The sequence below is a fragment of the Stegostoma tigrinum genome, chromosome 7 (assembly GCF_030684315.1).
Source record: "Stegostoma tigrinum isolate sSteTig4 chromosome 7, sSteTig4.hap1, whole genome shotgun sequence".
NCBI classification, from domain to species: domain Eukaryota; kingdom Metazoa; phylum Chordata; class Chondrichthyes; order Orectolobiformes; family Stegostomatidae; genus Stegostoma; species Stegostoma tigrinum.
In genome coordinates, this window is record NC_081360.1 from 29,073,959 (window position 1) to 29,086,823 (window position 12,865).

General features: G+C 40.3%; 2 protein-coding genes across 3 annotated transcripts in view; one reads left to right on the forward strand and one right to left on the reverse strand.

The window, feature by feature from the left end:
• The window catches only part of tbccd1 (TBCC domain containing 1), a 66,531-nt gene that overhangs the window by 46,303 nt on the left and 7,363 nt on the right, over nucleotides 1–12,865 (reverse strand). The window lies entirely within an intron of this gene.
• The window catches only part of dnajb11 (DnaJ heat shock protein family (Hsp40) member B11), a 36,068-nt gene that overhangs the window by 16,961 nt on the left and 6,242 nt on the right, over nucleotides 1–12,865 (forward strand). The window contains exons 5-7 of the mRNA XM_048533998.2: nucleotides 1,685–1,827; nucleotides 3,469–3,551; nucleotides 10,213–10,270. Coding sequence (XP_048389955.1) covers nucleotides 1,685–1,827; nucleotides 3,469–3,551; nucleotides 10,213–10,270 — 284 coding nt within the window. The remainder of the gene's footprint in view (nucleotides 1–1,684; nucleotides 1,828–3,468; nucleotides 3,552–10,212; nucleotides 10,271–12,865) is intronic.

Consider the following 12,865-nt stretch of genomic DNA (forward strand, 5'->3'; position numbering starts at 1 on the left):
TGCTCTATTTTAACTATTCTGACTGAATGTAGCTACATTGCCAGATACGTGTAATGTTCCTGGTCGATCATCTAAATTTATAGTTAATTTGTCCATTGAGTCAATGAGAGAAGGAGAGAGGCTCTGTGTCTGAATGCCTGCAGGTGACGTAAATGTAATAAAATATGTTGTACAGATGATGTGGGAAGAATACAGTTGGATATAGGTTGTGGACAAAAATCTAGCAGATAGAATATAGTGTGGGAAAGTGTGAAGTTCTTCATTTAAGAAGGAACCATAAAAAGCAGAATATTATTGAACTGGAGAATAGTTGTACAATTCAAGTGTAGAGAGATTTGTTTCATTGCACGACTATCAAAGAGTTGGTATGCAGGCCATGGCCCCTCTAATTTTGCTGCTGTGTGGATCTCCGTGATCCATACGTGGCAGTAACTTCTGTAACTGGAAGTCATCACATCTGTACACTGGCATGCATGGACCCTCCAAGCAGTTGCACGACTTAGAGGGAACATTGTATGCAGGTACAGAAAATGATTAGGAAGGCTCATCGGATGCTATCCTTTTACTGTGACAGGAACTGAATGTAAAAGGATGGAGGCTGTGCTTCAGTTGCATTAGAGGCAGTTCACAGGAGATTTACTAGATTGATATCTAGAATGAGTGGCTTGTCTTATGAGTAAAGATTAGATAGCCTGGACTTGTTTTTATCAGACTTCAGAAAAGTAAGGTGAGATTTGATTGAAGTTTATTAGGTCCTGAACTGTCTTGATAAGATGGATATGGAAAAGATGTTTCCTTGTTTGGGTGAGTCCAGACCAGGGGACGTTGTTTGTTTGTTTTTAAATTAACGTTGCCCTTTTAGGACAGATGTGGGAAATGTTTCTTCTCAGGGGCTAAATGACTTTGGAGCCCTCTATTTAGGAGTTTGGGGGGCATTGAATGTTTTTAAGGCAAAGGTAGATTAGGTTCAATACCCAACAGGAATGTAAAGTTAAAAATTGTGGAGCTAGAAAAGGTCGGAAAGCATTTAAGCAGGTAAGTCAACATTTCGGGATGGAATCCCTTCTTCAAACTGCTTATGATGGTCTGAACATTACCTGGAGTCTGTGGGGGATAAGCTGGCTGTATCGACAAGCATTGAAGAAGGAGTCATGGCTGTAGTATTGAGATTGCTTCAGAATGTAGTTAGGAGTTTCAAGACAGAGGGGTTGGAGTGGGAGAGAGACTCACTGAGCTCTCTTGAGGGAGGAGGAAATACCCTTCAAGGTGGGCATCCTTAGAGGCTTCGCAGTATGGTTTTCAGTGATTTGGAGACAGCAAGGATACTGGAAGCTAGAGCCAAAAAAAGGAGCTGGAAAAGCACAGGAGGTCAGACAGCATCTGAGGAGCAGGAAAGTCAACGTTTCAGATCAGAAGCCTTCTTTTGACTCTAGTTTCCAGAACTTTCCATCTCCAAGACTAAAAGGTTATCAGAGGTAGATTAGAATGTGGAATTCACAACACGGCAGATCCGCCATGATCACATTGAATGTTTAAGCAGGCTTGAATGGCCTACTTTTGCTTCTAATTCGTGTTTGTAAAACAAGACAAATCACTACATCAAACAATGCCTTTTAAACTCATGACTAGTATTTCAAGGACTAATTTTAAATATAACTGGAAAGCAATTTTGTGAACTTGACAGGTTGTAAGAAACAAGCCAGTGGCAAAGCAAGCTCCTGGAAAGAGGAAATGTAACTGCAGACAGGAAATGAGAACCACACAATTAGGCCCTGGAAGATTCCAGATGACTCAGGAAATGGTTTGCGATGAGTGTCCCAATGTTAAGTGAGTATCGGTTTTAACATCTTCAATTTGCTGGAGAAGAAATGCATTTGTCAAAGCTTTTTGTCTTGCACTCGTTTGGATAATTCACAAAGGAAAAGTAAAGGTGTTTTTGTAAATTACCACGAGTTACCTTTAATCTAGGTACTTTATTAAGAAATCTCACACAAACTAGTATTAAAATAATGATTTAGACTTTATTGCATGTAGCAACCAAAATAAGACCACTCAAGTAAACAAGTTTAAGCCTTGCAACTCAGCTTGACTATTACTGATTAATGGTGTCTATCTCTCGAAGAGTTCAGGTTTAGTCCTTGTGAGTATTGATCTTCAGAGTTCTACTACTGAATTATTCTGGTGTTGGATTCTTATAGAATGTTCTCTTTCAAATTTGGTGGTGTGACATTATTGATGATTAAATAGATTCTTTCATCCACAACATTGACTACTGTCCTGGAGACAACATGTTTGTAGCTTGACTTCTTATTAGAAGTAGCTCCCTGCTCCTTGTTACAATTGGGGTTAGCTGCCTGTTTTAAAACCAGTTTTTTTTCCTGTAATTAACCCTTTTACTTCAGAATCTTCCTTCTGCAGGCAGACTTGATTACCCATTTGTCATGAGGCAGCAAGTTGTCAAGCAGTGTTGTCTCCTCTTTCCCAGGAAACAAATTCTCCTTATCAGGGATGGTTAATGAGCAAGTTGCTTCTAATTCCTTTATAACAGCTTCTCCTTGTCCCTTCTATCTCAAGTTTATTGCAGAAAGAGCTTTTGCTGATTCTTTCAATCCATGAAGGAACTAAAATTCTGAAGTTCACATTGTTAAAGGTAAAACAACAATTATACAAGGAGGAGGGTGCTTATTAATTGGCAAGTGTACTTGGAGTGGTAGAGATGTTGCCATGGAGCATGTACCAGTTAATGCTAACTGACAGCAGCCAATGCATGCTGACGGGTCACTTGCAATGAACTGAAAAACAGTACTAAATCTTTCTTTGGGAATTGAAATGGGCTTGTACATGTTCTGCTTCCATAGAACAAAGCCCTGTGTATTAATATATGTAGCTTCCAGTACATGTAAGTACGTCATACTTCAATCTGACTGTCCCAAGTTGGTTGTCAACATAATTCTTTGCAGTGATTGAGCAGATGTCATTCTAACCTCCATTCTCCTCTTATGTGGTATGAATGGTGTTTCCCTTTACATTTACTATTTCTCACTCCCAACTGCAAAACAAAAAGCTTCAATAAATCTGGTTAAACACAGCAGGCCGAGCAGGAAAGCTTGATGTTTTGGGTTGGGACCCTTCTTCTGAAGAAGGGTCCCAACCTGAAACATCAAGCTTTCCTGCTCCTCTGATGTTGCTTGGCCTGCTGTGTTCATCCAGCTTCACAACATGTTATCTCAGATTCTCCAGCATCAGCAGGTCCTAGTATCTCTGCTTCAATAAATCTGTCTTGTTTGGTAGTTCTGGGGTTCTGTACTACTGACAGATTTTAACTTAATATTATTTGACAGCTGTATCAATAACATTTGTCACATTTTGTCCAAAAGATGTCATCACAAGCTGAAGTACAGGTAAAAGTTAAAAGGAGTTCTGTCTCTTTTTTTTCTTAAACGTATTCCTTTTCATTTCAATATTTAGGCTTGTAAATGAGGAGAGGACACTTGAAGTGGAGATAGAACCTGGTGTTCGGGATGGAATGGAATATCCTTTCATTGGAGAAGGTACGGTTGTGAGATAGTATATTTTTGTTGGACGTCGGACTGCACAGGAGTTCCCTGGCTATTGTAATTTAGGCATGCTTTTAAACAAAATAAGATCTCATGCTGACAAGTGGATTTCCTATGTTTGGAAGTAAATGACAGCCTATTACAAGTTGATTCTTTAGGCCAACCAAATCTTATCTGTCTATTTTCCTGTCACTTCATCTCTAAAGGAGGGGAACAGGAGCTGCATGGAAGGCTGGTCAAATGGGTAAACAGCTTTTCTTTCCACTTCTACACATCCTGTATTATCCCATGATTGTGCAACATGAATGTATCCTCTTTCCCCAGCCAATGTAACAAGGTGCATTAACTAAATAGTTAGTTCAGTTGTCACCTGCATGATGATAACACCTGGATCTATCTCTGTCCCACTAATCTGTCCCTATTTGAGAGATTGCTTGCCTGACATGAAAAGCAGAAGTTGATGTAGGAGTAGGCCATTTGGTCCTTCAAACCCACTCCTCCATTCAGTTGGGTCATAGCTGGTACTCCCTAATCTATTGCAGCACTTACCTTCTCAAAATTTCTAATCGATTTGTAAAGCATGATTTGTCATAATCCATGCTGACTTTGATTAACTGTAAATGCTTTCCAAGTGTTCTGTACCATGTCTTTTATAGTAGACTGTAGTAATTTTCCTACTACTGGTCTGTACTCTTTTAGCTCTTCTTCCCTCCCATTTTAAATTGTGCAATATCATTTGATCCCCTCCAATCTGTAGGAACTACAGTGTCAATAGCACTTTGCATGGCCATTTTAAATGCATCCAGTATTTTCAGGGCTAATTCCTTTAGTACCCTGCAAAGTAGATTTGTCAACCTTTAACCCCATTAATTTCCCCAGCACCATTTTTGTTGTAGTACTGATTTCCGTCAATTCTATTCTGTTACTGATCTATGGTTCCCTTCCATTTCTGGAAGATTATTTGTGCTCTCTTGTGAACGCAGAAGTAAAGTATCTATTCAATTCTGTCATTTCATTGTTCCCCAACTTCTGACTGTGAGGAACCTACATTTTGGTTTTGCTAATCTTTTTTGCCTTCGCTACACAGGTTTCAGTCTGTTTCTATGTTGCTAGCAATTTTATTCTTTTTTTTTGTTTTTCCTTCCCCCTTTTCATTGAAACTTTTTCAGCTCTTCTGAATTCTGAAATGCTCCCAATCCTTGGGTTTGTTGTTTGTTTTTTCTGGAAATTTGGTATGTCTCCTTTTTGAATACAATACTATACAGAACTTTTTTAGTAAGTCATTGTTGAGCCACTTTCCTTTTTCATTTTTGCAGTAGGCAGAAATAACTAATTCATGAACGCATTCTTTAAATGTGAACCATTGCCTATCTACCTATCAAAACACAGAACTGCACATTCTGGAACTCTGAAACAAAAACAGAAATTACTGGAGGAAACTCAACAGGTCTGGCAGCTTCTGAGGACAAAAAGCGAGAGACAACATTTAGAGTCTAGTCACCTTTCTGAAGTGTCAGTGTACTCAAAATATTAATTCTGTTCTCTCTGTACAGATGTTGCCACACTTGCTGAGTTTCCTCCAACAATTTGTGTTTATGTTCTTACAGTCTAATATTGGAGACCTGTCATTTGACTTTCACAAAACAGACTTTGTTCTCTCCAGCTGCTTGCTAAAATAAAACCTGATAGTTTTATAACCCAGGTGAGCTGAGTTTCCAACCCCCATAGCCTGTCTGTCACTAAAACAATTTGCTTCCATCTCTCAACACTAACCACTTGAACTTGAACCAACTCTGTTTTGGAAATCTTTATCTCTCATGAATTCTCTCTATTTCACTCCCAAATGATGTTCTGGTTGTTTGTTTCTCTGCCCTTGCTGACCTCCTTTGCTTCCTCCATGTACTGGATTAACAAATCAACTGTAGTTTGTCCTTGCTGTGATCCTCCAGATCCTTCAATCTGGTCACATGCCAGCAGTTGTTGATCTTGCCTTGACTACTGTCTGGTGTTCCCTGCCTTAATGTTTTGCTATACTACTTTTCCATGCTTCCAAAACTCCTTACTTTTCAACTATCCTCCTCGGTCTCCTCTTGCTATACTCATACTCTGTGGTATGCTTTTACATATTCTAGTTGTTTAAAGGCAATGCATGACTAAATGCTATTATAAATATGAACTGGTATAAAACTGACACCAAATGTTGCTGTTATCCAAGCAAAAGACGACGTTCTGTTCTCTAGCTGAGCTAACAACATTTTGAAGTGCTCAATGGCTTTCATGGTTGAGCAGATTGGCCTGCCCACAGCTTTGGCACGAATTCAAGGGTTCAATGCGGTCAGGCAGCTAATGTAGCAGAAGAAATATAATTGTTTCGTTTTTTTTCTGAAAAAGTTACAACCAGCTAAAGCAGTTTGGGGTTTTTTCATCCCAGCTTGGTTTAATTTTTACAGGTCTTTAAGTGAATCCTACCATTTCTGCTTCAAACAACTGGATGACTGTGTAAAGATGCAGATTGATTCCAATGCTCATTGTGAAGTCCCAGTTATAATTTTCAAAAGAGGAAGTAGTGGAACAGGGACAGTGTATGCTGGTCCTAGGTCTAACCAAGTAAGATTAAAGTAACTACTCATGCCACAGATAAAAGTCAGGCTTTTGTTTTTGTTAAAACTCAGGACAAGTGTTCATGTTCTTGGCAGAACAAAAATCTTATGTGATGACTAGCCCATTCTTAATTTCCTTCTCCACTTGTCCTCCATTTAGGGATATTTTCCCCTTTCACTCCCCTTGCCAATCAAAGTCAATGATAAATCAAAATTACAAATTACGTTTACTGGCTCCAAGGAGGATGGCACCATAGAAAGGAATCATCACCTGATGAACAATGGATTAATGGAAACTACTTTGTCTATGAGGTTGATATCAGATGCAGTTTTACAAAGAAAAGTCAAATGTTTGCACTTCCAGTTGCAACTTCCAAAATTTTCTGTTTTGATCATTTTTGCTGTTTGTTTATGTGATGTATGGTGTGTGATTTGTATATATTTTAATGTTTCTTTTTGTGATTTTGGACTTGAATTAATATCATATGGGTTTGTGTGACTGAAAAGGCTTAGTTAACTTGTATTTCTGTAAACAGTGTTAGAGAGAATCTGGAGAGTAATATGATGTTACATTGGAAAAGTTTATGAGCAAACAAAGTCAACTGTTGTGCATGGGTTCAGTTTGAAAGGTTGCAGTTTGATTTTTTTTTTCTTGATTATGGAAATACCTATAGCTTGAGGGTGGGTAAATAAACTTTAGTTTCAGTTTGCTTAAGTATTGAGGTTGCTTCTAAGAAAGGGAGGTAATTTTGGGACTGCTAAGAAAGTGGTTACCTCAGTGTACTAAACTTAGTTTAAAGACTCCACATCAGATGCCTTTAGTTAAAACCCTGAAGAGGTTATCTGAAGCTGAGAGTCTTAGCTCAGTTATGAGGGTTCTGGGAAAAACTAATTCTCAAGACCCAGAATTGAAGCCAAAGTTAAATTTAAATTTTAGATTTAAAAGAGAATGAAATTCTCTCTGGTCCAAGTACTATAAAGGAGTATTGTTGGGATTAATGAGATGGTGTTTTACTGCGTTCAAAATCTTCATTTTGCTACACTTTGGATCATTGCATTTATCTTCATTTCTAGAACTTCTGTTTTATTGTTAAACCTGAATCCACAGCATTGTGTACTACTCTTTACCTGAAAGACTATCACGTTAAAACAACAAACAAAATCTGAGCTATCAAACCAGATTTCAGTCTGGGAGTGATAATAGGAACTGCAGATGCTGGAGAATCGGCAATAACAAGGTGTAGAGCTGGATCAGCATAGCTGCCCGAACAGCATCAGAGGAGCAGGAAAGCTGACATTTCGGGACTAGACCCTTCTTCAGAAATGAGGGAGGCGAAGGGGATTCTGAAATAAATAGGGAGGGGGCGGGAGATGGATAGAAGATGGATAAAGGAGAAGATAGGTGGAGAGGAGACACAGGTCAAAGAGGCGGGGGTGGAGCCAGTCAACGTGTGTGTAGGTGCGGAGTTAGGGAGGGAATAGGTCAGTCCAGGGAGGATGGACAGGTCAAGTGGCAGGATGAGGCTAGTGGGTAGAAGGTGGGGGTAGGGCTTGAGGTAGGAGGAGGGGGGGATAGGTGGGAGGAAGGACAGGTCAGGGAGGTGGGGACAATCTGGGCTGGTCTTGGGATGAGGTATGGGGAGGGGAGATTTTGAAGCTTACGAAGTTGACATTGATACAATTGGACTGCAGGGTTCCCAAGTGAAATATGAGGTGCTGTTCCTGCAAACTTTGGGTGGCATCGTTGTGGCACTGCAGGAGGCCCAGGATGGACATGTCATCTAAGGAGTGGGAGGGGGAGTTAAAATGGTTCATGACTGGGAGGTGAAGTTGTTTGTTGCGAACCAAGTGTAGGTGTTCCAGGTGGAAACTGATATCCATTTCAAGCCTACCACCTCCCACAGTTACCTAGAATACACTTCCTCCCACCCTTCCTGCAAGAATGCCATCCCCTATTCCTAATTCTTTCGCTTCCGCTGCGTCTGCTCCCAGGATGAGGCATTCTGCTCCTGAACATCTCGGATCTCCTCATTTTTCAAGGACCCCCCCCCCCCCAGTAAAGAACACCCTCAACTGTGTGTCCCACATTTCCTGCAACTCATCCCTTACACCCCCTCTCTGCAATAACAACCAAAACAGAATCACCCCTCATTCTCATGTACTACCCCACCAACCTCTGGATCCAACGCATCATCCTCTGACACTTCCGCACATCTGCTAATGTGGTATACTGTATCCACTGTTCCAGATGAGATGGTCTCTACATCGGGGAAACCAAGCGGAGGCTTGGGAACAGCTTTGCAGAACCCCTACGCTCAGTTCACAACCAACAAATGCACCTCCCAGTCGCGAACCAGTTCAACTCTCCCCGTCCCCACCCCCACTCCTTAGATGACATGTCCATCCTGCGCCTCCTGCAGTGCCACAACGATGCCACCCAAAGGTTGCAGGAACAGCACCTCATAGTTCGCTTGGGAACACTGCAGCCCAATGGTATCAATGTGGACTTCACAAGCTTCAAAATCCCCCTCCCCCACCACCCCCCCCCCCCCCCAACCGTAACCCAAAACCAGCCCAGTTTGTCCCCCACCTCCCTGACCTGTCCTTCCTCCCACCTATCCCCACCCCCATCTCCTACCCACTAGCATCATCCTGCCCCCTTGACCTGTTCATCCTCCCTGGACTGACCTATACCCTCCCTAAGTCCCCACCTACACTCACCTTTACTGGCTCCACCCCCGCCTCTTTGATCTGTCTCCTCTCCACCTATCTTCTCCTTTTATCCTTGTATCTGCCTCCCCCTCTCTCCCTATTTATTTCAGAATCCCCTTCCCCGTTTCTGAAGAAGGGTCTAGGCCCGAAATGTCTGCTTTCCTGTTCATCTGATGCTGTTTGGTCTGCTGCATTCATCCAGCTCACACCTTTTTATCTTCAGTCTGGGAGTTATAACTTAAGCAGTTATAACCTCATCTTAAGTCAAAACAATAGGAAGTGTTTTTGTACACCAGCTTATCATTACATTAAAATATCAATTTGAAATTGTCCAGTTGTTACAAAATATGTACTTTAACTCCTGGTCCCCTCATTTAAAAAAAAACATCCAAACTCAATTGTCTGCTTGCGTTACAAGAATTCTGAACCACAAACTTTTCCCGTAGTGTTTGTAATGGTACTAATTATAGTCTGGAGGATAGACTGTTCCTGTTGTCTTCTGCATGTCATATTCCACCTTTTTGAGACAGAATGCTTCATTACCTTGTTGTATTGACCTATTGAGATATAGCAAAAATAAGGGAAGAAGGTTGAATGTCCACTGAAGCACAAATTCATCATGTGCTGGTAGAGAATTCTACGCTGCATTGCTTCCATTTCTGGGCTTCTCATACTCTTCAACTATAATGAGGTTCAAGTTCTGATTCTTTTTGTAGGTGGTTATGTAATTTCATTATGTTGCAGTAACAAATTTAATAGCATCTATTTCACCTTTCACATGCTTTAAGTATTAAAGTCCTTCACAGTGAATTTGACACTTTAAATGCTCACTGATTTTGTTGGTTACCTGGCAACCAGTCTGCATCTTGTAGGTTTCTGTAAGCTTTAATGAATTAGGTTATGAAATAATTTGGTCTTGTGCATTCACGTATGGGCTAGGATGTAGCAGAGCTTACCTGCTCATATTTGAATGGTGATACAAGATCTTTAGCAGCAACCTGAAGACGCAGGTGTAGCATTTGTCTAATGTCTCATTGAAAGGTAAACCTTCTGACAGTCCCTGAAGTGTTGTCATAGTCTACCAATTGAAATGGGATTTGCAGTGTGACCTGCCTTGGCTGAATGTAGTATTGTTGAACCAGGCCAGGACTTTAAATGTATGAATACTTGCGCAGGGAGAATGATGTATGTGCAAGTGTTAAAATGAGGATTTGGCAGCTTGCCTGGTTTTATATAACGCTGCCAGAAACAGTATTGGTTTCAGCAAATGGGTTTTCTATTTATATAACAGGTACCTTTTTCACATGTGTGAAGATTAAGTTGTACATTGTGCTTTATCACAGGTGAACCTCACATAGATGGAGAACCTGGAGATCTGAAATTCAGAATAAAAGTTTTAAAGTAAGAAATTATTTGATTTACTTCTTTACCTAAGACTAATGGCTCAAGTGGGGAATTTCAATTTTCTTTTTGTCAAAGATATCCAATTCTCTTTTCACAAAGCACCAGTGGTCATTTGCTGAAATTTTATGACTCAGGTCTGGGACTTGGAATACAATATTTAAAGCCTCTTCAAACTTGCATACCGGAAATAACCGGTTAGGAGGTTGGGAAGGAGAATGGCTGATGAAATGGTCAAAGAGACTTTATAAAGTAGGCAGTATGGGGGGAAATGTAAAGACTTTTCAGTGATATGCTGAGATCCTTGAGTTCAACCATCAAAGTCAGTCTGGAAAAATGTAACGCACTGGGCTGAAGCAAGTTTATAAGGATAGGTATAATAAAAGTTGAATGACACTGATGGAGTTTTGCATGTGTTGATGTTTGGAGTAAAATTCCAGGAGCTGAAAAACCTATTCACCAAATGTTACCCAAAAGTGATGCAGGTTTTTTCCACGGACATGTAGCAAAAGGTGAGGAAGGTGATACAACAGAGCTGTTGGTGGATGCTCTTCATGATGGCTACGAACCTCTGTTTTAAATTATTTGGAATTCATGCTCTTTGTACAAGCAAAATTACTAGCTTTTATTTGGGGATGAACAGAAATGTGTTAGTTTTTACTAATTTTTACTTGTAGAAGTTCTTACTCCATGTTATCTTAACAGCCTGAACTTGGCTAAAGGAGGTAAGACATCAAAGTTTCAACAGGGCAGAAAGATTGGAAATATAGTAAACTGTCTAGAATATAATAGCAAAAGGTAATGATTGTGAGCACATTACTACAGATTTTTGAAATTAGCAACCAGATAATTGTCCAAATCGGGGTATCACGCTTTAGCAAGAACATCAAGGTTTTGGAGGAGATTTTCCAGAATGTTACTGGAGACTTGACTAAATAATTTAAATGCAATGAGAGAAAAGAACTTAGGATACCTTTCTTCCAAACAAGAGATGGCTATGGGTTAGTAATCAGATGTTTAATATAATATTGTTTAGCAGAAAAATTAAAATATATTCAATGAATTTGCCAGCTCTATCTGGTGTAGCTGTTCAACAGCTAAGATCAAAAAGGAATTGAATGTATATTTCTAAAAGTGAAAATGTAGGGATATGGACGTGGACCAGAGGAGTAGGACTAAGGACTAATTGAGTAGCAGTTTCAAAGAGCCAGACAGACATGATTAGTAATATTTCTTCAGCTGCTTTGATCCTATGAATGACTTCAGTTATTTGCATGTTTAATAATTTAGTAGGATTTGGATATCACAAGGTTGGTACTTATTGCCCATTGCTAATTATCCTCTGTGCTGGAGGTGAAGCAATTTCTTAAACTCTTAGTGCTGTTAAGTCATGAGTTTCAGGAATTTGACCCAGAGACTTTGATAGAACAATGATAAATCAGGATAGTATGTGACTTGAAGGGAATACGAAAGTGGTGATCTTCCTGCTTGCTTGCTGCCCTTGCTCTGCAAACAGTAAAAATGGATTTCAGAGATACCATCAGAAGTTTTGGCAATTGCTGAAGTGCATCTCAGATGCTGGACACTAGCCGTGGTGATGATAGGAAAGAATGTTTAAGGTGCTATATGAAGTTTTTAAAAATTCATCTTGGAATGTAAATGATGGCCTCTTTAATTTATTCACAAGATGTGGACATTGGTTAAGCCAGCCTTTATGTCCAGAGTGCTGTTAAGCAACAACCATATTGCTATGTGCCTGAAGTCGCATGTAAGCTAGTTCTGGTAAGGAGGCCATTTCCTTCCCTAAAGGACAACATTTACAGCCCAGCCCCAGTTGTTCTTGATGTGGCGGTGGGCTGTTTTCTTGAACTGCTATAGGTCCGTAATGCTTTTGAGGAGAGAATTCAAGGATTTTGTCCCAATGACACTGAAGGAACAGCAATATATTTTCAAGTCAGGATGGCGAGTGGTTTAGAGGGGAACTTGCAGATGATATCGTTCCCATGTATCTACTGACCACCTTCTAGGTGGTAGTGGTTGTAGGTTTGGAATGTGCAGTCTGAAGATCTTTGACATGTGCACTGCAGAAATTCAGTGTTGGAGGGAGTGGATGTTTGTGGGTGTGGCATCAATGCAGCAGGCTGCTTTGTCCTGGACGATGCCATATTTCTTGAATGTTATTGGAGCTGGACTTATCCAGGCAAATGAGGAGTACTCCCTTACACTCCTGACTTGTGCCTTCTAAATAATGGACAGGCTTTGGGGAATGAAGAAGTGAGTTACTCATTACAATGTTCCTAGCCTCTGACCTGCTGTTGTTGGGACTGTATTTTTATGGCTAGTCAAGTTCAGTTTCTTGTCAATTTCATGGCCCCATGATACTGTTAGTGGGAGATTCAATTTTGCTAACACCGATGAATAGCAAGGAACAGAGTTCTCTAATTGGCGATGGTCATTACCTGGCATTTGTGTGGTGCAAATATTACTTGCCACTTGTCAGCCCAAGCCTGATATTGTGCAGGTTTTGCTGCATTTGTACATGCTTCAGTACCTGGGGAGTTGCAAATTGTGCTGAACATCTTGCAATCATCAAAA